The 26,830-nt window shown below is 47.2% G+C and overlaps 1 protein-coding gene across 2 annotated transcripts; it reads left to right on the top strand.

The window, feature by feature from the left end:
- The first annotated feature begins 151 nt into the window (after window positions 1-151).
- ZC3HC1 (zinc finger C3HC-type containing 1) lies at window positions 152-25,953 on the top strand. 2 transcript variants are annotated; one of them, XR_015796302.1, is made up of 11 exons: window positions 152-351; window positions 2,082-2,192; window positions 3,149-3,300; window positions 6,270-6,353; window positions 7,410-7,537; window positions 10,854-11,041; window positions 12,730-12,949; window positions 14,122-14,340; window positions 22,192-22,392; window positions 22,663-22,757; window positions 24,833-25,953. XR_015796302.1 is itself a non-coding variant. In XM_088141456.1 (10 exons), exons 1-10 carry the CDS (start codon window positions 203-205, stop codon window positions 24,899-24,901), a joined length of 1,521 nt encoding a protein of 506 aa, XP_087997582.1. In that variant the 5' UTR covers window positions 162-202; the 3' UTR covers window positions 24,902-25,953. The 2 variants fall into 2 exon arrangements, 1 of the variants encoding a protein (XP_087997582.1); XM_088141456.1 differs by lacking the exon at window positions 22,663-22,757 and having other exon boundaries at window positions 162-351.
- The last annotated feature ends 877 nt before the right edge of the window (window positions 25,954-26,830 follow it).

Raw genomic sequence — 26,830 nt, forward strand, 5'->3', positions numbered from 1 at the left:
CGGACAGTCCACTGCACTGGGGGGCAACCAAGTTGGGGGAAGTTTTTTTCACTCCACCCCCCGTCCAGCCCCAGGCCTTTTCGCGCCACGGGGCCGAGAGGCACGGCTGACGCGGGCAGCGGGGCGAGGCCGGAACGAACGCTCCCCGGACCTTCCGTTTCCGGGCCTCCGGGGCGGGGAAGGGTTCCACCGAAGGACCAAGATGGCGGCGCCCAGCCCGGCGGCGGTTGCTGCGCCGGAGAGCGAGGGCGGCGCTCTGGGGGCCAAACCCAGGTCCCCGGCTATCACTCCGCAGAAGGTCCGGGAGCTGATCGATGAGGGGATCGCCCCGGAGGAGAGCGGCCTGGACAGGTGGGCGGGGAGAGCAGGGCGCGCCCGCACGCCCGCACGCGCGCCGCCCCCAGCCGGCGTCTCGGCCCTGCCTCCGCCCCGGCCGCTGGGAGAGCGGCGATTGGCCCGGGAAGAGGCGGGCTCGGCCTGGGATGGTGGTTGTCGTGGACGTGTTTCTAGGACGGGAGGGTGCCGTGGTTGGCTGGGACGCCACGGGGCACTGTTTCCACGGCTGGGTTTTAATGAGAGGGCCGCTCTGGGCCAGCGGGGAAGGCGCTGGGCTAGAGACCAGGAGGCCGTGAGCTGCGGGCCCCCTTAGGCATGAAAGCCGGCTGGGTGACTTGGGGCCAGCCCCTCTCTCTCAGCCCAACGCACCTCACTGGGTGGCTGTTGTGGGGAAAATAGGAGGAGGAAGGAGGATTATGTACATTCGCCATCTCGAGTTGTATGCATAAAAAAGGTGGGATAAAAATATCATCATCATCATCTTTGTACACCACCCAGAGTCATGGAGGTCAGATGGGCAGCCATATAAATTATTTAAATAAATAAAATAAATAAATAGGAATGTTTCATAAGGAGCATAGAGGGAACATGTAAGTCTGGGAGAACTGAAAAGCATCCAGAGATCGGAGGATCTCCTGGTGTAGCCCAGGCTGAGGTCGCCCAACATGCTTAACAGAGCTAATTCATTCTTGTGGGGGTTGTATATTGACCTGTGTGTTAGTAAGGGGCAGGACTCCTCTTTGCTGCCAGATCTGGTATCTTAACATTAGTAAATGACCTGGCTTCACATTATACATTAAGCCACAAAACAAAACTCACACCAGTGTGTGCAAATATAGCTTCTTGGTCTTTTTTGCGGACTTGAGGAACCATGTGAACCTGGCTGTCTTATTTCTAAATCCCAACCAAAAAGGAATTGAAAAAGTAGTTGTTTTCTGTGCCTAAAGTAGCCATTGTTTTTCCACATGGTCTGTGGCTAATTATGCAGATAGCATCTTGCAACATTATGGATACACCTGCAAAGGCAAAAGGTTGCTTCAGAGTGCACATGGTACCTATCTACAATTCCTTAAAGCAAAATCATGCTTTCCTGGGATCATATAGCAGCAGCAGAGGGTAGTTGGATGATCCTGGAAAAGGTGCAGTATTTCTTTGTTAGATTTATATCCCACATTTCTCCAAGAGTGTACAAAGAGCCGCCTCCTCCCATTTTTCCCCACAGCAAAAAAGAACAAACCGTGAGTGGATTGGGCTGAGAGTGATGACTGGTCCAGGGTCATCCAGTGAGCTTTCAGGAATGAGTGTGGACTTGACCCTAGATCTCTCCACTCCACTCCACAACCCACACCTTAACACCACACAACAGCAGGTCTGCTTGTGTACCTCTTTGGCTTTAAATGTAGTGCTCCACATCTGTAGTATATTATCTTTGCAATGCTACCAATACTAGTTGTTATCATTTTTAAGAAGAGCAGTGGAAGAGTGGAGCCAGTGTTCAAGTGGCGGCTGAGCAGGGTTTTGTTTGGGAAGTTTTCATTCAGATTTTGCACTGAGCAGGGGGTTAGACTGAATGGCCTTAAAGGCCGCAGCCAATTCAAGGATTACATCAGTGTATTCCTATACCACAGGTTGGTTTTATACACTTTTTGGGGCCTGAATGGGGGTTAGTAGGAAGAAGAGAAATCACTCCTTGTCACCATTGTGAATAGAAACTTATTCTTTGAGGCCTTTCACTTGCATTTCAGAAAGGATTCATCTGCCTTATATGAAGTAGCCAATGGCTCCCCCCAGACCAATGAGCTGCATTTTGAAGCCACCAGCAAAGAAGCTTTCTTCAGTAGAGTGGAAACATTCACCATATCCTTTTGTGCCCAGTTCTGAGACTGCTTCATCCTTTGGGGGAGTGCACAGTGGAAACAAAATGAAGAGTGTTTCTGAGCCATGCCAACCAGCTGGGAGTTTTTCCATTTTGGAATTTGGAAGTTAGCTGTGTGGGGTTTCTCTGGTCTTCACAAAATTGAGCATGTCCTGTAAGCCAACTGCAAGAGTAGGGCTGTGTTCCCATGACATGCTGTGGCTGAACAGTATGTTAACAGGGCTATTGATGCTGTTGTCTTACTGTCCTAAACATGGCCTCATAGACGGGCCTGAGGTTCATCTTAGGTCTCATATTTCTGCAGTCCTGGAGTGGCTGGCCTATATTCAGTTTGCAGGTCTGGATTTTGAAAGCTACAGACTGTTTTCAGTTTCTATTTCTTGCAAATGGAAAATGGCAGTTTCTCCAAATTCACATGGAAAAGTCTTGTCAGCCCTAGAAATGATTAAAGAGCCATGGGGGGGGGGAGTGGAGCTGTTAGATGGTGACAAGCCCGTTTGACTTCTATTGAGCCTAAGTGTGTCAAGTCAGGAACGGGTTGATTTTTTCAAATTGGGCCTCCACTTCCTCTTCTGTTTTGGGGTTGGGGGAGCAATCTGGAGATGTTGGGGGAGCCACGAAAATATATGACTTGAGTCACAGGATGTCCACTTGTGGCCTGGGCATTTGAATGGATGTCAGAATTAAAATAGGAAGGGGTGGACAGGAACCAGAACTGAAGCTGATTTCAGTGAAACTGTGGTTGACTCCACAGGTGAAGCCTACAATAACCCCCTTCCAGTCAGAAGTCCAAGCTAAGAGCTGTTCACGTATTGAGAGATCCAGTAGCTAGCAGTGAGAGTTGGGTGAAGTTTCATGCTAGTCTGTGGAAGTTTTTAGGAAGGCCAGACTTTCTTGAACCCAAGAAAACTTGAGTTGCTTTCCTTAATACAAACACTCTCTCAAATGGGCAGGCAAACCCCATGAATTGTCTCCCTTGATCTGTGCCAAGTACGGATGGACCAACGTTGAATGTGATATGTTGAAATGCGCCAGCTGCCAGGCCTACCTCTGTGCCAGTCTGCAGTTGGCTTTTGACTTTAGCAAATGTAAGAGCCTATTGGTGCCCAGACGGTTAAATCTGGAAGGCAAATGGAAACAGTACGAGGTGTATTGCACCACCTCGTGATTGGTACTACACAGACACGGTGTTTGGGTAGAGATCAGAATGTCCTGAGAACCTCCATTTTCCTTTGAAAAACAGCAACAACAGAGTTTAGCCCTAACAGAGGAAAGGGTAGGCTGGAATCTGTATGGGCAGTGCCCAGAGAAATCAGAAGGAGGTTGGGGCAGCCCTGAATGGTCAGATATTAAGTTTCAGAGCCAACCCATTAAGTTAGTCCACCTTATGGATCCAGTTGGTTTCCAGCAGGCGCTTGGGCAATTTCCCAGGGACTGAGCAGGTAGTTTTGTGGGGTGCCTAATTCAGCTCTGGAATATGGAGATGTCAGAGGCACTTGATGGGATTGCTCCCAAGCAGCCACTCCCAGTGTGCCAATCTGGGGTGTGTGTGTGTGTTCTGATTTACCAAGAAGCTCCAAGAAGTGAAACATCTGAGAAGATGCCTGGAGCAATGCTGGATCAAAGACAATCCCAGAGATGGTATGAGCCCAAGTTTGGGCCTACACCATGGTGGTAAGGGCAGCAAAGTGTTGTTGCTTCTCTGCCCTTACTCCATCTGGAATGCTGGACAGCAACATTATTTAGGGTGGTGTGTTCCATATGGGATAGCATGGACCTGGAAGATCTGCTGGGTATGGGTACTTTGCCAGGCACGTTGAGGGCAAAATGGCTCACATTTGCTCTGAGTTGGATGCCAGGTGGGCAGGGTTGCCTGAGATGACAGAGGTAATGTCCCAGGAGACTCCCTGGGATTCCCTTGGAACTGTATGTGGACAGGGTCCTGCATGAAATAACCTCAGCCGCCCTTAAATTAGATCCACATCTCTCCTGGCTGATACATGTGGCCAGAGAAGACACAACAGCATGGGTTCAGGAGGTGGTGAACATGTCTTTGATGGAAAGACTGTTGCTGCCAGCCTTGAAAGGTGGTGGTAGGAGATTCTTCTCCTCAAGAATCTATCAACCCTGCCATCCTAGGCAGATATTTCCTGGTCTCTACCTATTTTGGGTAAAGTTGTAGAGAAGATTATTGGGCTCCAACCCCAGAGGATCCTGGATGAGACAGATTATCTGGATCTTTTCCAGTTTGGGTTCAGGCATGGGACAGGAACCAGATTAATTGCTTTTGTAGGTATCTTGTGGCAGGATCTCGATAGGGTTCAAGTTGATGCATCCTTCTTGATCCTGTTAGATATCTCAACTGCATTTGATACAATTGACTATGGTATCTTGAGTCTGTCCACAAGGATTGAGGGTGGGAGCCCTCTTCGGCAGTGATTTTGCTCCTTCCTAAGTGGACAATTCCGGTTGGCATTGTTGGGGGAAGAGGGGCCAGGCCCTTGGGCAGTCCGGCCTGGGGTCCTCCAGGGCTTGGCCATCTCCCCCATTAGGTGGAAATCCTGAGCTGGTGTTTGAAGGCTGCAAGGGTCTGGGTGGGAACAAACAGACCAAGTTCCATTTGTGCAGAAACCCTCTGTTTCCATGGAAATTATATCTATTACTCTCAGTGAGACTGCCCTCTCCTGAAGGAGCCAGTACCCAGCCTGGGGCTTCTCCTGGACTTAAACTCTGCTAGAGCAGCATGTGGAGGTTGTAGCCAGGATCTTTTTCGCCAGCTTCTGCTGGTCTGCTGATTGTATTCTTTCCAAGATCAGGAGACACTGAAGACAGTGACTCAAGCCCTCGTTTTTCCTGTTTTCTTGCTTTTTGGGGCCTTCATGTCAGTCTTGACTCTTGGCAACTGCCTGGACAAGTCCCTAGAGTTTTCTTGGCACTGTTTTTGGAAGAGCTTGGCCCTTGCCTTCTTCTTCCTAGGGCTGTGAGGAGGGACTGGCCCAAAGTCGCCCAGATGGTTTGTGTAACCAAAACTGAGGTTACACGCAAACGTCTCTTAGAGGATGCGGTTCTATCACTGATAGTAACAAAAGCAGCCAGTCCTTCACACTTTGATCGCATGTTCTTCCCACCTTTGCTTCCAGCAGGATTAGTCTTGTGTTCTGCGGTGTCTTAATCAAAAGCTAAACCACATGGACTTGCCTCCAGGCTGTTACTCCCACTCAAAGGCTAGCAGGCAGAGATTTGGGGGCCAGCTCTTTGCTAAACTGGTTTGATTAGAGCAATGTTTCTCAACCTTAGCAACTGTAAGATATGTGGACTTCAACTCCCAGAGTTGAAGTCCACATATCTTAAAGTTGCTAAGGTTGAGAAACACTGGATTAGAGATACTAAAAAAGCATAATGAGAGCAGAAGAAAAGCAACTGCCAGCTATAAGCCTCGAGCCATGTCTGTTCATGCCTCCATCCCCATGTTGAAAATTGTGTATCTCTTTTTCCCACCTGTGCACCTCAACAGGCTAAGAGCGGGGCGTTTCTCGAGGAGCAGCTGACATCTGTGCATTGTTTTTGGGAGGGACCTGAACAGTCTGATTGGGTTTGCATCCAACCTGAGTCCTTTCCAAAGTAAACAGCCGTGTGTCCTTATATGGCCAACAAGGAGGGCCTAAGGGACAGTTTCCTAGCAACTGGTTTTCAGAAGCACCTAAACACCCAATTTTTCTTTCTAAACTTAGCTAACCGGCTAATAGCATGACCTTGAAATCAGAGTGGTCGGATCCCCCCCCAGTTCAGGAATGATTCACAGTTTAAAAACTCAGAAAGGCTGATCCAAGGAGGATCCCTCCCTCCAATCTCTGTCACTACAGATTTTCCCTTGAATGCTACCAGCTTGTTATTTTTTTCTAGTTCACCAGTGAGAGTTTTGATTTCACTTATATGCATTTGGATATCGGCTTTGTTCATTGTCGGGCCAGGGGATAGTGTGACCTAGAAACAGAGATTTTTGAAATGGTTCCGCATCTCGGGGTTCTGCTGTTCACCAGGCGTGTTTGCTTTCTAGACAAGGAGAGGTGCCAGGAGCTGCAGAAGGCTTTGCTGGCAGCTCATGAAAAGTTCTGCTTCTGGCCAGACAGTCCTTGCCCAGGTAAGAAAGGAGAAAGAAACAGCAAAGTGGGGTCAAACCTGAACATGTGGGTGCTGACTGCTCCCCCACCGTTGCGTGTGGGAGATGCTCACAAGGGGCCCTGAAGAAAGGGCAGCTCTACAAATCTCTTAGACTGCAACTCTCATCATCCCTCATCCACATGCCCCTTGAAGAACAGAACCATAAATCCCAGCCACATGCCCTATTTTTTGTACGGCAGGATCTCTGCAGCGGTCTTGTTCTGAAGCCAGACATTAGGCCACCTTTATTGTTCCTGGAATTGTTATTCTGTGCCACTCTTCCTCCCAGAAGAGTCTAGAGCAGTTTAAATGGCGGGGGGTGTGTGAACCGGGGAACAAGTTGTAGCCATTGTGGGGTGGGGGGAGCAAGACAGTAAGGATAACATCCCGCAAGGATGTGGGGCTAGATTTGGAATGGGGCTTCTTTCTAGGTGCACAAAGCTTTACTGCCTCTGGTATCTTTAGTGTTCTCCAAAAGAATGAGGAACATCATGCTAACCATTTTTCAGCAAAATTTGGCAGTGTGGTTCAGCCCCCCCATCCCAAAAAGGGGCTCCCTTGACTGTGGGTAGGCTTTTGAGGTTTTCAGGCTCTGAGATCCTTTCCAGTTCTCTGATTCTATGAAAAATTTGCATCTTGGGCTCCGTGTCTTCATGTTATGGCAAGGGTGTTTGTGGGAGAGGTCAAAAAAAGTCAAGAAGGGGGCCCCAACTGCTAACCTGACTTTTTTATCCCCCCATCCCCCTGCAGATGCCCCTGAATTGTGGATAGTCCCACCATTTGGCAGCGTTGATGGGCCTGTATTTTAGGGTCTTACAGAGCCAGTGCAATTTATAAACGTAGGGGTCAGGGGAATTGAACAATGTGGATTTCCCACGGCACCTGCTCTGGCCACCAATTTGGAAAGAGCCAAAACAATATGATCTTACAGGTGGGAGGGCGATTAAAAACGTAGTCGCCACCAGGGAGCGTTTTTGTGCATCCCAGCGCCTCAGACATCCTTTCATGACAGTCCCCTGCTTTTGTTTTGGGCTAGATCGCTTTTCAGTCCTGCTGGTGGCAGAACCTCATGCTCTTTTCAATGACTTCCTTGAGCGCTTTCAGAACCTGTGTCAGCTGCAGCTTCAGCTGCCCTCACTGAAACCGGATGATCTCAAAAACATGGTAAGCTCTTGGTCACCCTGCTAAGGAGGGGGAGGGGAGGGGAGGGGAGCTTCCAGCGTCCCATTCAAGGACTCTTCCATTTGGGAATGGTGAGCAGCCCACAGCCTTGAGAGAGAGTGTGTATGTGTTAAATGAGCCAGGTCCAATCTTGGTTTAGATATCTGAACATCAATGCATACCCCTCACACTGTTCCCTTTCAGGATAAGGTACATTGTGCAAAACCCTGAACAAGGAATAAGAAATAGTCAGCAAAGGAAGTTACAGGGAGGATACAAGAGACAAGGAAAGGAGACATGGTTCAGTCTAGTTTATTTATATCGACATGTGGTGTGCTCTGAGCTTGGTTGTTTTCTTGCAGACGTTTCATTACCCAGACAAACAAGCAGTAAACAACAGCCTAATCAAGGAACTACCAAGGGCGGGGGAACCCTCACACCCCCACCAACACTGGCAGGGCAAGCTACTGTATATAAACAGAGAGCAAACCCCACTCCCTTCTAGCACTGAAGATGTTACCTAGTTGGGTAATGAAAGGTCTGCAAGAAAACAGCCAAGCTCAGGGAACCCCAAGGACTCCACAGTTCAACCCCGAGCTACACATATTCTCTTCTGTTTATACCAACATCGTTCACTCTACCTCTCCATCCCATTCTGTTCTTGCAAAGCATGCATGCTTCTACCACCACTAGGTGCATAATCTTCTCCCCTGTGTGTTTTGAGGATCTCATCAACTCCTTCCTGGCCCACCGCTCCTAGTCTTGCCCTTTCTATCAACAAATACATTCATTCTTTAGTTACTCAGTTTTATGCCACCTGACTCCAACCAACCTTGGGCTGCTCACAAAGTAAAGAACAACATAAAAACAAGTAAATAAGAGTACAGTAAGAATTAACCCAAAAAGAATTACAAAATAGTTGCAAGATAACAATCCAGACAACACAGCAACCTTGAACAGGGGCCTCCATCCACCCTACCTCAAGACCTGGAAGAATAGCCAGGTTTTCAAGGCCTTGAATGTCATCAGGGTGGGAGCTGTCCAGGACTCAGGGGGCCTCATTCCAGAAAAGAGGCCCCACGACAGAGAGGGCCCATTCCCGGATTCCGAAAGGTGACGCTGGAGAGAGCCTGGAGCACCCCCAATCTGTCAGTTCTTATCAGCTGGGCAGAAACTATGGGAGACAGGCAGTCACTCAGATAACCAGGCCCCATACCCTGCAGGGCTTGATAGGTGATAACCAGCACCTTGAATCACACCCAGAGGTATACTGGCAACCTGTGCAACTCATAGAGCAGGGCGTCATGTGGGCATGCCGAGGCAAGCTTACCACTGCTCGCACTGCTACACGCTGGACCGGTTGAAACTTCTAGGTAGTCTTCAAGGGCAGCCTCATGTAGAACGCATTGCAATAATCTGGCCAAGAGGTGACTGAAGGGCCGCCTGATCCAGGAAGGGTCACGCTGATGCACCAGTTAGAGCTGTGCAAAGGCCCTCTTGGCCACAGCTGCCACCTGCTCTTTGAGCAGGAGCTGTGAGTCCAAATTGACCCCCAAGTTGCACATCGCTCCTGAGTGGGGAAACACCATCCCATCCAGGAGTGAAGATGGAAGATCCCCAGACCTAAATGGTCCCAACAGCCACAGCCACTCAGTCTTGGTAGGACTGAGCTGGAGTCAGTTCCTCCCCATCCAGGCTGCACAACCTCCTGTCACTGGAACAGGACCTCAACGGCCTCACTTGGCCAAGCGGAGGACGGAAGATATAATTGGGTGTCATCCACCTACTGATGATATTGGACCCCAAGCCAGCAGATGATCTCACCCAGAGGTTTCATGTAGATGTTGAGCAAGTGAGTGTGAACAAGACAAGAATTACAACCATGAGTACTAACTCTTACCTTTATTGTAAGTTTGCAGAACCTTGCAAGACTGAAAGTATTTCTCCTCTCCTCTCCTTTTACTCTCCAGAAAACTAGGGAGGGCCCTTCTGAAACGCTTCCCAGGCCCTCCCTCCTTTTGTGGGCCGAGATACCTTTTACATGCCAGTTGCCCGGTCTGTGGCTCTCCCTCCTGTCTCCCAAGGTCATTCCCACAGACCATTACAGCTCATCAAATGCTGCTAATTTTGTTTGTTCCTGTTCCTTCTGTTTCATGTGCCTCGACAGATTTGTTAGGTGTGTACAAAACCTGCCATCCTGGGGACAGAATGTTCTCTTTGTCACTTTGACCACATGAATCTCTCAGGATCTGGAAATTTACCATCTTTGATATTAGATAGGGTGGCGCTGCCCCAAACAGGCCCTGTGCACAATCTGGGAGTCCTTCTGGATTCATGACTCCTGCTAGAGGGTCAGATGGCGGTCGTGGCTAGGAGAACGTGCACCCATTCCTGGATCAGGAGGCTCTACTCTCGGTCACTCATGCCCTGGTCACCTCTCGAATAGACTACTGTAACGTCCTCTACATGGAGCTGTCCATGGAAGCTTCAGCTGGTGCAAAATGTAGCGGCGCAGGCAGTTATGTGTGCCCCTAGAATCGCACATGTCACACCTCTGTTCTGCAAGCTGCATTGGTTGCCAGTCTGCTCCTGGGTCCAATTCAAGGTGCTGGTTATGACCTTTAAAGCCCTACATGGCATGGGGCCAGGTTATTTGAGGGACCGCCTCTCCCCAGTGGCATCTGCCTGTCCCTTCAGGTCCAGCAGGAAGGGCACGTTATGCGTCCTGTCTGCTAAGAAGCTTCATCTGGCAGGACCTAGGAGGAAAGCCTTTTCTGCTGTGGTACCTGCTCTGTGGAGCATCGTTCCCCCCAAGGTAAGATTGGCCCTGATCCTAATGATCTTCCGGAAGGCCCTTAAAACCTGGTGTTGCCATCAGGCCTGGGGATCCCATGGAAGTATAGAGCCTGTGAAATGGTTATATTGTTTATAAGTTGATTCTCCTGTGTTTTTTGTTCTATTTATAGTATTTTAATTGTTTTTAATCGTATTTTAAAGGTTTCGTTTTTTAATTGTTTTGATTGCTTGGTTTTGTAATTTTAATTGCATACACTGTCCAGAGTCACATATGTGAGATGAGCAGCTATATAAATTTAATGTAGAAATAAAATATGTCCAGACCATCTGATCAGCATGATACAAAGACTAACTGAACATTCTGGATTCCTCCAGAATATTTCATTTCTGGGACAGGAGGTTTTGCATCTCCCTGTTTACTCTGAGAAGTCCAAGGTGCTTGAAATCATGTTCATCTACCAAGAAAATGCTGATACCCATTTTGGGGGTTTGAGATACTGACTGTAGCGTGCTTGCTTCTCAGTCCTTGACAGAAGAGAAAGTCAGCTTTCTCTTGCAATTGATAGAGGAGGAGGAAGAGGAGGAGGAGAACTGCAAAACAGAAGGCGAGAAGACATCGGCCAAGCGGCCTTCAGACGTCCTTCAAGTCCAAGGCCTCCTTCAAGTCCACATCACAGCTTGCATCTTGGCCCTTTGTGGTTGGACCAGCAGGTATGCGGAAAATTAGAATCAGAAAAGGGCCAGTTCACTCTCTAGATAATTGTCATCCTGTTGTCATTAGCATTTATTGCCTAGCAATGATGCCTAATTCCTTTTCTTTAAAACAGTCACCAGGCATCAACACCGACTCAAAGGTACCCCCCAAAAAATGTCCTTAAAGCATTTTCATCCTGTTCCCTAGCCAGCCAGAATAGGGTAAGCAGTAGAATGATTTGTGCTCTTACACTTACAATTGAAGAAATATGATTCATAAGGAAAGAAAGGATGGAAAGGGGAAGCAAAGAAGAGGAAGAGGAGGAAGAAAGTGGGGAAGAGTCAGACTTAAGAGTCGTACGATTGGCTTAAAAGCCCTCAGAATAAATAAATGCATAAAAGCCTTGGTCTTTCAGCAGAGGCAGCAATATAGTTCTTTATTTCTTCTTCAGCCTATGCTTGTCATCCTAGAAAATTTAATATAGCAGGCCTCTGCCCACAACAAGCTTTAAAAAAGGATGCAGGCTCTCTTAAGAGAGTTGGACTTGATGACCCTTAGGGTTCCTTCCAGCTCTGCAGTTCCATGATTCAGCCTCACTTGGTTTCCATGGCAACTATATGGAAGTCATTTCCTGTTGCTTTCTTGCGGGATTCCCCCCCCAAAATTCTGAGCTGTACTGAGTTCGAGATTATCCATCTCTCCTCTGATGAGCTGGCAGTCTAAACTTCAGCACAGGTCAGACAAGAGAAAAAGAGGAAGAAAAGGCAACAAAAATAAATAAATAACAGGCATCTTTTTGTTGGCCCAGGACTGAGCTTAACATTTTATGAGGAGGGTGACGTCATGGTGAAAATGGGGTGGCTTTATGATACATATAAGCAAGGCCAGGATTTTCTGGGTCTAGTGTGTTTTTTCTTTATTTTCTAAGCTACACTAAGCTTACCTTAAGGGAGTGTTTCTCAACCTCAGCCACTTTGAGGTGTGTGGACTTCAACTCCCAGAACTCCCCAGCCAGCATGGGGAATGGCTGATTGGGGAATTCTGGGAGTTGAAGTCCACACACCTCAAAGTGGCTGAGGTTGAGAAACACTCCCTTAAGGTTTACATTACAGCCTTTTGTGTGTTTTCACTTCAGAATGGGGGGACATTCTGCTGATTTTTAGCAGAACAGTTCAGCAATCCAGAATCAGTGGGGAAAACATGATTCGGAGCACACACGGACACTCACCTCACACTTGGGGTCAACTCCTGAAAAAACGTGGACCTTTTCCTGGATTGACATAGTGGCAAGCATGCAATCCAGGAAAGTACACGCTTTATCTAAGAAGCTGCAAACGGGTGCAACGGGCACCCCAGTAGGCCCTCCAAATCCCCTTCTCTCCTTTGAATCTGGACCACCCCCCAGCTGTGACGATTGATACTTTCTTGGTTAGAGAGGTGCCACAGGACCCCTGAGAAGGATTCAGGGGCCACCCTAAGGCCTGGGGCCTCAAGTTGCGGACTGCTAATATCTGAAAATCCTGAATGTATGATTTTGCTACTTGCCTACCGTCTCAGGGTTCCAATACTTGAATCGGCAGATATTTGAAAAACACACGTCTTTGTGCACAGTATCTGGTATTTAAATTCTGCCTCATGTGAAGTGAGTTTGCTCTGGCATCTGACTTATTCTTGGGGGGCATCTTCTTGGGTTCCCCTACCCCAGTCCTCCTTCTGGATCTGTCCACCTCCCCTTGATGAGCTGTTGCCGCTGCATAAGGAAAGTGGGGCTGTGGGGCTTCCACCAGATGGACTCTACCGAGCCAGAGATCGAGACTGCCTCTGCTGCCGCCCCTGTTGCCGACAAAGTCCCCCTGGGGCCCACCTCTCCCCGACGGATGATCACCCGGAGTCAGGACACCAGTTTCCCTCTGGGCTCTGAGCAGGTGCGTTTGGAAGATGAAGGCCCGGCTTCGGAGGCTGGGTCCTGCGAGCAGGCTCTGTGCCAGCAGCCTTGACCGCCAGGCTTGAATGGGCTGCTGCGGGCCGAACGCACACCAAGGAAGGTTTCTCTAAACGTCTCTGTGTTGTCAGGGCTTGCTCTTCTGTCCCCGTCGGCCTTTGGAATCTGAATCTTCTGGGTTTGCCCAACACACTGAACCGGCTCATGGAAGGGCCTCTTGGCTGCATTGTGCAGTCCTCAAAGTTTCTGCGAGAGAATGAGCAGAGGCTGAGAAAGGCATCAAAGGGAGATGAATCCAGTGTTTCTCAACCTTGGGAACTTTAAGAGGTGTGGACTTCAACTCCCAGAATTCCCCAGCCACCCATGCTGGCTGGGAAATTCTGGGAGTTGAAGTCCACACCTCTTAAAGTTCCCAAGGTTGAGAAACACTGGATTAAACTATCAAGAGGCAGAAGGGGATGTAGTTGCCCCATCTCATCAATGGCTACTCAGCCCAGGTGGGGAGCAACCTAGGAAGGAGTGTTTCAAACCATTCCAGGGACTCTGCCTTAATGAACTCACTAGGAATGAGGATGGCCTCCTGAAGTTTCCAAGGTTCTGTATTTGACCCCCAATTAGCTGTCCAGAGACCTTCCTGACATCTCAGTAGTCCTGGCCCCCTCGGTCTTGCCCAGCTAAGTGGGGCTTGGTGGTTTTTCAGCTTGCTTAATTTGGGAACGCAGGATGGATGGATGTAAGATACAAGATTAATGCATTTGTAAGGTTTTTTTGTCTGATTATTGGGTTTCATTTATTACTGTGAGTTGCTGAAAATCTGCTCTGACTGCAGCAGGATATAAATTTGATAAATAAGTTGCTGGGAGTTGGGTGGGATATCAATTTTAATAAATTATTACGATTAAATTGAAGGAAGGAGGGTGGGTGGGTGGGCAGGCTGGCCAGCCCAGGTGGGGTGTGTGAGTGGATGGAATAGATGGGTGGATATAAGCTATGGCAAGCAGACAGACACGCAGGGATGACCTCCCAAATATGCATGGAGTGAGACTATTGTTGCTCTCCTTCCTTTGGGAATCCCTTTGGGGTTCCACTTCCTGTCTCAGGGACCTGGTGATCTCCATTAACTTTCCCCCGCTGCCCCCCTTTTCCTTCCTGCAGCACGAGAAGAGTCCATCCCCAGTGATCAGCCGCACGCGGGGGGGGGACAGCACAAGCTCCAGTGAGCGCCCCGATGCCGAAGCAGCAAGCCCCACCACCCGGAGCCGGCCCGTGACCCGCAGCATGGGGCAAGGCGAAGTCTGCGGCCTGGGCACGGAAGTGCCGTCCAGCCCGCACCGGAAAGCCAAGCGGCCACGTTTGTGCTCCTCCAGCAGTTCGGTGAGTGCATAATGGAGGCGGGGGGATTCGGGTTAAGGGGAGCCCCTACTCCCAGATGTGGTTCACTGTGTCCTGTTCTGAGGCGGGGATCCAGTCCCACATGCTGGTTTCTGTCCCCCCCATTGCCTCTCCGGCTAAACCAATTTCTGTTACTCTTGAACTCTTCTTTAGGCTTCTGAACATCTTTATTTTTGAGCTTCTCTGACACTGATGTGCAATCTGCGGGCTACATGTGATTTTCTCTCACTGTGCGTGTGGCTCCCCAGTCCCCTGCAGTGACCAAATGGGCAGTTTGGGATGAAGTTTTTCAGTTTGGGCAGAGGCTTAAGACACCCCTGTCAAGGTGAAGCCTCTTCGAGTTGAGTTGGCTCCTCATGACATCTCCTTTCCCCTTATCCACTTCTGGGGAACGCCAAGGGCAGTCAAGACAGAGTGGGGCCATCAGGCACTCCAGCAAGGATTCTTGCAAACGTAGCTCTTGCCGCAGGTAACTGGAGTAGTGGATTTTCTGGGAGGGACCATGCTCAAGGATTTGCAACTGGCTGGGCTGGCAGACCAGAGGTTTCTTGCTTCTACTTTAAAGCAATTGCTTAGCATGTAAGAATCCAACTGGGCCCATCCCTGCTTGTGCCTCTCCTTGGCTATTTAAGGCAGTGTTTCTCACCCTTGGCTGGCTGGGAATTCTGGGGGTTGAAGTCCACACATCTTCAAGCTGCCAAGGTTGAGAAACACTGATTTAAGGAATGCAGCCAAGTGATGGGGCTGAGTGGGCTCCTAAAAAAGACTGATGGAAGTTAACCTCTTGTCCTGTTTGCATGGGGGACTAGAACTCAGTTGTTTCTTTTGGGGTGCTTAGATACCTCCTAGGCAAGGAAAATAACATTAATGACAGCTGCGTTGGTGGCAACAGGACTGGGGGAAGGAAGGACAGGTCCCGCTAATCAGTAGATGGTCCTAAAACCGTGGAGATGACCCTGAGAGAATTGTCCTAGCTGCTTCTGCTGCTTAAATGTCCTCTTTCCACCCGCTGCTGCCCTCCTCGCTTGGCAAGACATGAAATGTAACTGCAGAGCTGGAACCTCTCACGCAGGCTTGATGATGCTCCTCTGTGGTGCTCAAGATGGCATGGTGGAGGCACCGTAGGAGGCGTGCTCATTCTCTAGGCTAGTTCTGCTCCACAGACTCTGATGCAGCCTGCTGAAGGCCGCCCTCCACAGCAGCTGGCAACAGCTGTTGGACAGGCACCAGGAGAAGGCAGTCAAGCACTTCTAGGGGTGCTCTAGCAACCAATGGTTATGGCCCTTGAAAGCACTACTGATCATCTGTTGCAGAAGGGGACTCTTCCCACACATCTCTGCAGTTCCCAACCCACCACCTGAAAGGTTTCTCACCCCTGATCCAAACAGAGGATAAGCCAACTTCATGTCCAGCTGTCCTGATGGCTCCCTCATTTAACACGGGGCAGCGCTACAGAAGTTGCATGTTCCTTCCAGCTAACAGGGAGGTTGGAGAAGCCTCTTCCTCCATTGCTGTAGAGCAGCGTTTCTCAACCTCAGCAACTTTGAGATGCGTGGACTCCAACTCCCAGAATTCCCCAGCCAGGAAAAGAACCATATAGAAATTTCAGAGGTTACCTCTTGTACACTTTTGACTGGTTGGTTGGTTGATTGACTGATCTGGGATGGGTAAGGGTGTCAGTGTGTGAATAGTGCTTTACAATGGAAAGGCAGCCGTACAGTACTATTTTTTATTTTAAAATGATGGGGTGCTTTCCTGAATGCTTGAGCAGAACAGCTGAGCCTGTAGGATGGAAAGAGGGCAATCTTTCTGCCTGAATGCATATTGGGAATTCCTGATTCTATTACTATTCACGGGCAAGGACAATACATTCCCACTGCATGGATGTTCTAATTGGTGGGATGCAGGCCACAATCTGTTGGCTTGCAAGGCAGTCCTTAGACTGGAGATCCTAGTTTGCACAGAAGAGCATGAGCATGCTTGGGTAAAACTGGGCTGTGGTTGCACTTGTGGTCCATGTCCAATGGCCAAAAGTGACTATCCTTACCACTGATAGTCCAATGACCAAAAAGACTATCCTTACCACTATCAGGGAATGTTGCACATGGCACAGATGTCACTAAGGCTGGTATCCTAGTCCACAATTTTCTGTCTTCCTAAAAGCCCTTGATTGACCGAAGCTTTGAGGAGCAGCAGAGGCCTGTATCTATCAGCTCATCTGGTCATGACCATTTGCAATGGAGGAGAAATAATGGTGGTCACTTCAGTCACTTCCAGGGGATCTTACAAGCTTAATGTTGCAAGGAGCCTCTGTTTCTTTGAATTCTTGTAAGCTCCAGCTTATGTTGTCATCAGGAAACAAAAATGCCAATTCAAGAGAGGAATTGGAATAATTTCTTCCTGCTGGACTTACAAAAGAGGATTGTTAAAGTTTTGAAGAAATTCGAGACAAGGGATGATGATCATTCGAATGGATTAAAGAGCAAGATTGTTTTATGTAAAAAGAAGGAACATAAATTTGGCTTATTTGTTCAGGGTTAAAATGGGATATGTTGTTATTTTGGGCGGTTCTTTTTGGACTAACATACATCTGGATTGGAAAAGACACTGTCAGTTTGCCTACAATTAAGAGTTGAGTTATGGATTGATGAGTTTTATGTTTGTTAACTAATGTGATTATTTTAGGGCTCTGTTTAAAAATTTTTGTTGACACCTGGATTGGAAAAGATGTTTATCGGACTTGCTTATAGTTAAGAATTTGGGGGGGGGGTTAATTCTGGACTTGCTGACATCTGGACTGGAAAAGACATTGTGTATTGAATTTACTTACAGTTAAGAGTTGAGATATGGATTGATGAGTTTTATATTTATTAACAAATGTGATTATTCTAGGGCTCTGTTTGGACTTTTTGCTGACACCTGGATAGGAAAAGACATTGTTTATTGGACTTGCCTATAGTTAAGAGTTGGGTTATGGGATGAAGAGCTTTATATTTGTTAACTAAGAGGAGGTGAAGAGATAAATTGTTTGTACTTGTTGTGATGGGGGTGGGAAGTCTCTTTCTTAGGTTTCTTTTCTTTTCTCTTTCTAGTTTTTCTTCCTTTTTTGCTTTCTTGCACTTTTTATTCTCTTTTTCCTCCTTCTCTTTCTCTTTTTAGTTTTATTATCTTTTATTGTTGTAGTTAAAACTTTTAATAACAATACTATTTTAAAAAAAAGAACTGAAAGAAAGTAAAGTAAAAATAGAAGGGTTACAGAAAAAGCAAGTGCAATACCGTAAGAATGAATGGGAAGATGTAAGGAAAGAGGATGTGGAAACTGCTTGAAACAGAAAAGAATTATCTTACAGAGGGCCATAAAAGGGTGTGTGAAGTTACGCTAATGGGAAGCTTGATGGAATGAAAAATACTGTGTATGTATGGGGGAAAAAATTCATATAAGAGAATGCTGAAAAGAATGAGGATGAGCTTTGTGCAAATGTGCAGTTAAAGGTTAGTTGTTGAATATGGTGGAAGTAAAGCATGTGTGAGAGTGAATGGAATGCTTAGCAGATGGTTCAGTGTTGAGCAGGGAGTAAGAGAAGGATGCGTGATATTCCCTCACTTGTTTAATGTGTTTAAGGACAAATGGATAAGGAATGTTTATAGTGATGTTAGAGGTGTGTGGGTTGGGGATATGAATGGGTATATACTTTAGTAGATAGATGATGCTGTGTTGTTCGCTAAGTTTCTGAATCATTGGCATTGAACATTAAACAGATTGTATGATGCAATAGCGGAGTGAGCTTCTAGGCCTCCAACTCCAAAATGATTCTGTGTGGCTTCACAACTTAAAGAAACAACATTCTATAGAAACAGCCATTGTCCAAGGGACAACATACTGTACTGTCAAATATCAAGGTAGTTATGTCAGGGAGAAAAATGGAATGAATTGTCATTGCAGGTTATACATAAGGGACACAAAATGAGAGCAAAGAGATGCACTTGTGTGCCTTGGCAGGGTGTTCACTAAAGATGAGAAACTAGCTGGAGAAATCTTGAGATGTGCAACAGCTGATAGGAAGGTACATGGTTGAGGGAGGCAGAGGAATGAAGGAATACAAAAGCTGTTAATAAAGATTTGTAAGCAGAATCTCAGCTCTGGTAAGCAGTAAGGAAGAGACTCAAGAGAGCCTCACCTTGATTCTCTTTGGCAGCTTTCAAGGTTCTGTTGTTATACCCTACAACAGTTCTAATAGTCCTTGCAGGGTCTGTTTCCTGACCCAGCCTACCTCAAACGGCTGACAAGTCTAGTACGAAGAAAGAAGAGGACATAGCTGTGTTACAAAAGTGTATTCTGCTCACTTTCTTATCTGGAGATGAGGGTTCAGGTGTGTCAAAAGAAGCAGGAAAGGAAGAAGGAAGCTGTGAGAATGGGGTAGCTAAGAAGTGTGTTGGTAAAAAATCACAAATCCTACTGGAAGGAAAAATGGGAAATGTCTAAAGTGACCAGTGTGGATATCCAGAGAGCTTTCTAAAACATTGAAAAAAGAAAATGGAATCATTAGAGGAAATGGATAGAGAGGAACATAACCAAAGAATGAGCGATTTGTTAATCAAAACAGATGCTACCAGATTCCTGATCTAGTAGATCACAGTAGGATGATCTGGGTGATCAAGGTGAGCCACCAGGGTGATTCAGCCACTAAAAAGACAAATGCTATTTGGGGATGTATTAACAAGAACATAGAGCATAAGAGTCCAGATGGCGGAAATCTGTTTCCCCACTCTACTTTGCCTGGTCAGATCCCATTTGGAGTCCTGTGTCCAGTTCTGGGCACAACAGTTTAAACAGGATATCAGCAAACTGGAGCACATTCAGAGGAGGTCTACCAAGATGGTGAAGAATCCAAGTTCTATGAAGAAAAGTGAAAGGAGGTGTTTAGTCTGCAGAAGAGAAGACAGAGGAGAGAGATGATGGGAGTCTTTAGGTAGCTAGAGGGTTTCAAATAGAGAGGGAGTAGATCTTTGTTCTGTGGCCCCCAAGAGCAGGACCACACCCAATGGCTCGAACTGCATGGAAGTAGGTTCCAGGTAGAAGGAATGATCTGAGGCTAAGAGCCAGTGGAAGAGGCTGCCTGTTCTCCTTCACTAGAAGTCTTCAAGCAGAAGCTAGATAGCCATCTATCTGAAATGCTTTAGCAGATCCTGCCCTGAGCAGGGGGTTGAACGAAGTGGCCTCTGAGGTCCTTTCCAACTCTATGATAAGAAGATATCAGGTCAAGAATAGAGGTGTACATGTTTTGTTGCAAACCCAGAACAAACCCTCACAATGTTGGACTGACATGAATCAGCTATGATTCAGTAGAAATGAGACCTGGAATGCTTTGGTTATTCCAAACTTTAGATATCACATAATTTGGAGGGTCCCTGAGTGATTTCATAGGGTGAGTAAGGCAAGGCTCCCTCATTACTACCTCCACTCAGCAACTCCCAGTGGGACACTCCCATCCCCTCACCCCCTCTTTCCAACCCCTTCTCTCTCTCCTTTCAGTCACTGCTGTTGCCAGTGCCCCAATGTGGCATATTCTACTAGCGTGTCTACTCCTCTGCACCTACCTTCCTTCCTTCCTTCCTTCCTTCCTTCCTTCCTTCCCTCCCTCCCTCCCTCCCTCCAGCTGCTGATATATGTTCATGTGGCTTGGTTACATAAAGAGAATTCATGAGGATTGAATTGTAGAGCAAATGGACAAAGGAGGAGTGAATGAGTGGAGAGGCCAAGGAAGATGGGGAAGGTCTCCGTTGGATGGTGCTGATGAGATCCTCAAAAAGAGAGCCATGAAGTTAAAGAACAGAAAGGAATTAATTACTTTCTGGAAGCAAGGTGGGTTTGGAAGAATGGAAAGGCCTGGTGAATGGTGTTAGTGTAAATTAGATTGAGTTGTATTGCCTTTTCTTCTTGTCTCACATCTTAATTTCTTTTGCTTATTATTCCTTACTCCTTTTCCATGCTCTGCATAATGTGGCTTATCCCAAAAGGGAACCATGTGATACGTATAGATGGATGGATGGATATATGTAAGTGACTGATGCAATGGTTGCAAGCAGACCTCTGAGGCCTAAGTTGCAAGGCCATCCTAGCGCACCTGAGAGAGCTTCATGTCGAAACAGCAGCTTACTAGTCAAAGGGTAGTCAAGAGCTGCAGGCAGGTGGGAGAGCAGACGACAACCGCGCACTCTACCTGCGCTCTTGCAAGGAAGCTGAGCGGATTGCTCAAGGAGGAGAACCCCTCGCCTCCTTCCCCGTGTATGAACGTACTTCTCCAGCCCTTTTCTCTAGCCAAGCTAATACTTAAGATTTGGGTGGGGAAGGGATCATTGCAGAATATATTTTTAGTGCAAAGAAAGGGGCTGAAGATGAAAATAGGAGGGAGGGCTGCTTCCCTGATGAGTTTAACCTTTTTTTTTCCTGGTAGATGCCACTTCCCTTTGCCTCATCTTCAGTTCCCCCTTCTTTTTCCTTCCCCCCAACCTTTTCTTTTGTTTCTTGTGTCTGCTGAAAAGAAAAAGTGTTTGTACGTAGCTATATGCTTCTGTCTAAGAGCTGGTCAAGGAGATGAGAGAATGGTGAATATGTAGATGATAGCTTAATTTTATAAATGTAGCAAATGTATTACTGACATTAATCAGTAATTAATTCAATTACTTTTTTTTTGTCCTGATTCCACCCATGTTTGAGGGGATGTGGCTCTGGAAGGTATAGATCAGTGTTTCTCAACCTCAAGCAGCTTTAAGATGTGTGGACTTCAATTCCCAGAATTCCCCAGCCAGCATGGAGAATTCTGGGAGTTGAAGTCCACACAACTTAAAGTTAGATATATAGGCAGAAAAGTGTCATGTGAATATATTTATTGGGAGTTGGCTTTCACTGAAATTGGCAATCCAAAATTAACAAAGTGGGCCCTGCCCAGGACTTTTGTCTGCACCTATAATTTGTTTTCCATTGGGGTCATTTTCCTTGCAGGTACAGTACATAGAGGAAAACAGACTTTCAAGCCAATATTATTGCAGGCTTTCCTGAAATGCTGAATTTTTAAAAGGCGTAACAAAAATGCCACAGAATTGCAAGCTCCCCAGCAACATTGCCAAAACGGAAATAAAAAATAAATTGGTGTTAAGAGGAAGGCAGATAGACTTTCTTGAAACATGCTGAGACAGCCAAATTGATCTTGATAAGGGTGACAGAGTTTTTCATGCTGGACAGAACGTTTGCATTTCACTTTGCTTTTTTGGGGTATGTGGCAGCAATCAAGATGGAAAGAGAGAGTGTGTTTTCTCTCTCACCCAAATGGCTCCAACTGGCCAGTAGCTCAATCAGGCTTTTCCCATCAGATGCTTCCAGAAGGGTTTGGACTTCAGCCCCCAGAATCCCCAGCCAATTGGGAGTTGAAGTCCCAATTCAACAAGATTGGATGCCAATTTAGGGAAGGCTAGATAGATATATTCTCATTCATCTTCTCCCATTTTTCTCCAGTACATCTTAAATCAGTGTTCCTCAACCTCGGCCACTTGAAGATGTGTGGACTTCAACTCCCTGAATTTCCCAGCCAGCCATGCTGGCTGGGGAATTCTGGGAGTTGAAGTCCACACATCTTCAAGTGACCGAGGTTGAGGAACACTGCCTTAAATCACAGGCTTGGTCAGGTCAGTCCAAGACCCAGTTGTCCATGTTAAGGGTCATTTTTGGAGCTTTGATAGGATATCTGAATCTACCTACCTTAGGTAAAGGTGAGTTAATTCATTAGCCAGGTTAATTTTGTTGTGTGAACACAGGCTCTTTTTCTCCCCTAACAGGATTCATCTGCCAGGGCTTTTTTTGACCCCCTGGCCCAGCACCGTGACTGGTGTCCTTGGGTCAACGAGGTGAAGGAGGCAGTGGCCCTGGGGGCTGGAGGGGACCGCCTGGAGGGGAAGGCAGACCTTGGCTGGCAGGCGGTCCTGAAGGTTCTCCAGGCTTCCAGGCAGTCGGAAACACCAGCCCATCTGGAGTCCGAGGTGAGTCTGAGCACCAGCGGTCAGCTAGTTGGTCTACAGCAATGTTTCTCAGCCTTGGCAACTTTAAGATGTGTGGACTTCAACTCCCCACCCAGCATGCTTAAAGTTGTTAAGGTTGAAAAACACTGGTGTACAGCCCTCAGGTTTTGGTGACTCCAAGAACACCCCTCAGTTCTTGGTGACTCCAGGGACACAACCATGCATTGTTCTTGACAAGGGGCAGAAGTGGTGTGTCATTGCCTCTACCTGTGATGTTTTTCAATTTTCCAGTCTAGCCCGCACCCCTAGGATGGATGGATGGATGGATGGATGGATGGATGGATGGATGGATGGACGGACGGACACACACACACACACACACACACGTATGTATGTATATAAATTTGTAAACCTACCTAACAGTGCCAGTTAGCCCCAACCCTAGTCCAGTTTAGTTTCTATGTCCAGACAAGGTTGGCTAGATGCTTCCCTCTCTCAGTATAGCTCATAGAATTGGATTGGAAGGATTTGGATGATCTAGTCCAGTGTTGTCCAAACTTGGCCACTTCAAGATGAGTGGACTTCAACTCCCAGAATTTCCCAGCCAGCCATGCTGGCTGAGGAATTCTGGGAGTTGAAGTCCACTCAAAGTGGCCAAGTTTGGACAACACTGATCTAGTCCAACCCTCTTCCTGGTGCAGGAATCCACTATTTCAAAAGCCCCGACAGCCATCCAACCTTTGCCTAAACACCTCCACAAGGAAGCATCCACCGTCTCCTGAGGCAATGTATTCCACTGCTGAAGAGATCTTTTTGCTAGGAAAGTTTTCCTGTTATCTGTCCCAAACAAACTTCTTTGGAAGTTAAACCCCTTGTTTCTTGTCTTGACTTCTGGAACCTCTCTGAACAATTCTGCCCCATCTTTCTATGGGGCAGCCCTTCAGATACTTGAACACAGCTCTTACATGTTCCTGAAGTCTTTTCCGGGCTAAACAAATCCAACTCCTCCAACAGTTTCTTGTAAGTTTATGCTCCAGACGTGCTCCAGTTTGTCTGTGGGTTTCATAAAATGTGCCCAAGCCCAGACATGCTAATTTAGGTGTGGCTTGACCAATGCAGAACATCGACACTGTTGTCAATGTCCTAGTAGTCCAATTCCCTGCTTAGTGCAGAAGATCCGAAATGAGTCCATGGAAAGTAGCTGTCCTTTAGAGCAGGGATGTCTCTGTCTTTGCCCACTTCCACGGGATAGTCCTTCAGGAGCTTGCAGGCAGGGTTCATAGGTCATGCTAAGCTAGAATGGAGCTGAATTGGTTTTGATTAAGCAAATATGTAAACACAGCCATGGTGTTTGTAAATTCTGGTTTATGGCTGGGGTGAATAAATTCCATGTGTCCAGGAGATACACTTTGATTTTTCAGGGGCTGTAGAGGCATGGCCAATGAGGTCATAAGGTTACCAGATTGAGCAGGGTTAATTTTCAAACTTTTGGAGAGATTTAATGCCCCAATTTCGCTCCTTAAAACTACCCCCCTCCAAAAAATCAGGAAAATGACTCTGATATTTGTGGAGTTGGAAGACACACATTTACTCTGCATTCCTGCAGCCTCCCCCAAACAGCAAACACCAGAAAAATGGGCCCCCAAATTTGGCCCCATCTGCTCCAGGTGATCTTGGGATTGCTAACTGGGCGCTAGAGGACCTCGAACCATCTGCAGGCTGGAGGCTGCCTGCTTCTGGTCAATGGCAGCAGGATGGCTAACTCCAGCCAGGTTCTACTTTAACAAACTATAGCTTAGTAAACTTGGTTTAGCATAACGTGTGCACGCAGACATAGAGTGTTTTCATTCTTCTGGCACTTGATTGCCATAATTTTTCCAAACCTTTTCATTGCCTTCATCTGAAACTGCTCCAGTTGATTTATTTCCTTCAGAAGCGTTAGCCTCTATGACTGGATACCGTCCTCTGCATGGGGTCTAACACAGCAGGAGAAATTAGATGACTGGTAGAAAATATTATTTTAGGAGACAGACATGACCTCTTTCAAGGTCTTCTTAAAATTCTTCTTCCTAGCTTTTAATACCATCTCTGAGTACGTTTTCAAATTTTCCTGGAATCTGGTGTCGTAGAAAACAGTTTAGTATGAATCCAGAGCAGCTGTCCATTCCCTCTTTGCGTGCAAAGGTTTCGCAGCCAGTCAGTATCAACGAGACTAAGCCAGGTGGACCAAAAATTCCTCTGCTGTTTCGCATTTTTATTTTGTAAGCCATCTTTGAGGAGATTGGGGTTTAAAAGATGATAGGAGAGGGATGAAATGCATAAAATGGATCCTTGTAAGACTCGTAAATTACGCTTCTGTTAACACAGTCTGACATCATATTAGCCTTTCTTTTACAGCCTTGTCACTCCACGTAAACACTTTCTCTGTTATTCGTATCTCTCCCTCTCCTTCCCACTGCAGAATCTCTCGACAAAATCCCGCAAAGTGTTCCAGATTTTCCGGCAGTGGGAAGCAGCCTGTTCCTCCTGAAGACCTGGGCCTTCAGACAGCATCAGGACGCCGCAGAACTTTTCCCTTTCTGTTAGCAGAAGGGGCAGAGAGTCGGAGAGGTGCCCAGGGAAAAACATACTTACCGTCTAGCCAAGCTGCCGTGGCAAGACTTGCCTTCCACCCACATTCATAGTCAGACGCATGGGCAATGCCAGTATCACACGGAAGATGTCTGCACTGCCAGCACTGAAAAATACTTCCTTCTCCTTTGGGGATGTGCAGGGATAGGTCAGCGTTTCTGGAACCATCGCACTGGTGCCCAGTCGCCTGGAGAAACAAGCCCCAGAACATTGAGAAACCCCTTGTTTACCCTGAGCTGGACCCGTTCTGCAACAAGACGGGCAAGGGCAACTTCCCACGTGGCATCCTTTGTTCATCCTTGCCACAGAGTTGCATTTGGTTTTGCTTACTTCCTCCTGCCCCTCCACAAGGAAGTCTGGGGCCTGTGGAATTGGGGAGGGCTTTGGGGACCCGATCAGACATTCTCAGCACCAGCACCAATCCCAGTCCTGGCATTCCACCGGGGCCAGACGGCCCTGTTACGTACATCGAATGGAAACGTTTGCGATGACCACGCAGGACTCATTTTGAACCAAAACCTGGCCCGCTTGCACCACCTTGGGGGAACTGGGATGATAATAAAACACTTGTTTTTTGGCTTCTTATTTCTACATGCACACACCAAAAAAAAAAAGACTGCACAGAATTCAGTATGACGGTATGTGGTCTCTCCTCTGGGGAGGAAATTCACGTTCCTTCCCAGTTTTGTACTTTGAAATCTCAAGAACTGTCTTTCCCCTGGAGACATATACCGTAGGAAAGTTGGGAAGGGCTTGCCTTAAACGTTAAGTTGTGTCTGTTAAAAACCACCTAAACATCCGTGGTGGGATCCGGTGCTGTAGATGCAGTGGTGAGAACTGTTTCACTGTTGGACAGCCTGCCTGCCTAATGCTTAGATGTACTCCTTCATTAAGAAAGCCCACATTCTGATGTTTTGTGCAGTATTTGTACAAAATAAACAAACAACAGAATTCAGGTGTGTTTATTTTATTTTCCTTTTCATGATGTGGATCCCACCTTTCTCCCAAGAGCTGTGAGGCAGGCTAGGCAGAGAGGAGGACTCTCCCAAAGTCATCCAGTGGCTGAGGATAGACCTGGACCGAGGTCTCCCTAGTCTTAGCCCAACACCTTCAGCACCGTACCACAGTGGCTGCCTCATGCCAGGATAGGAATGATGAGGAAAGGGTTGAAAACCAAAACCAAGCATTTCAAAGTCTTTGTGTTGACTTCTTGCGAAGCTGTCAGTGGTCTACAGTGTGAAGAGGGAAGAGTCCCAATTTTAAAGAGAGTTTCAGAAGACCCAATCTAGTATTGGGATTGGAACTCCCAGAATTCTGAGCCAGCATGGCCAAGGAGCTTGACACTATAGTCCTTGTAGATGGACTTCTAGTGCAGAAGAAGGGAGGTGTGTGCTGCTGAGTACCCATCCAGTCCTAGAGGAAGCAGCCTTGGTGTCCAGCTATTCTGGTCCCCTGCTTAGTAAAGAAGATCCTACATTTTCTCACCCAGTTCTGCTTGGACCTCCAAAGAGGGAGAGCTCTGGGCAAAAGACAACCAGTTAGGGTTGTTGTAGAAACCCAGCAATTGTGCTTAGGACGAGAAGCAAGGGAGTGAAATTGCCAAGAACTAAACGTCTGGTGGACATCAGGAAAAACTTCTTAACAGTAATGCCATTCACCAATGGAACAGGGGGCCTTGGAAGGGGGCGGTGGACTTGCCAAACAAAGTGGCCAGTTGTGTGCTTTGCAGACTCTAAAAGTAGGTTAATTTAGCAATGTGACAGAATTTGTCATTGGCACAATGATGTCAAGATGTGGCATGTGATGCCACCCCCCTTCCCTCAGTGTC

This window comes from Python bivittatus, unplaced genomic scaffold (assembly GCF_059951505.1).
Source record: "Python bivittatus isolate LINGU-HERP-01145 unplaced genomic scaffold, Pbiv_v1 ctg000330_np1212, whole genome shotgun sequence".
NCBI lineage: Eukaryota > Metazoa > Chordata > Lepidosauria > Squamata > Pythonidae > Python > Python bivittatus.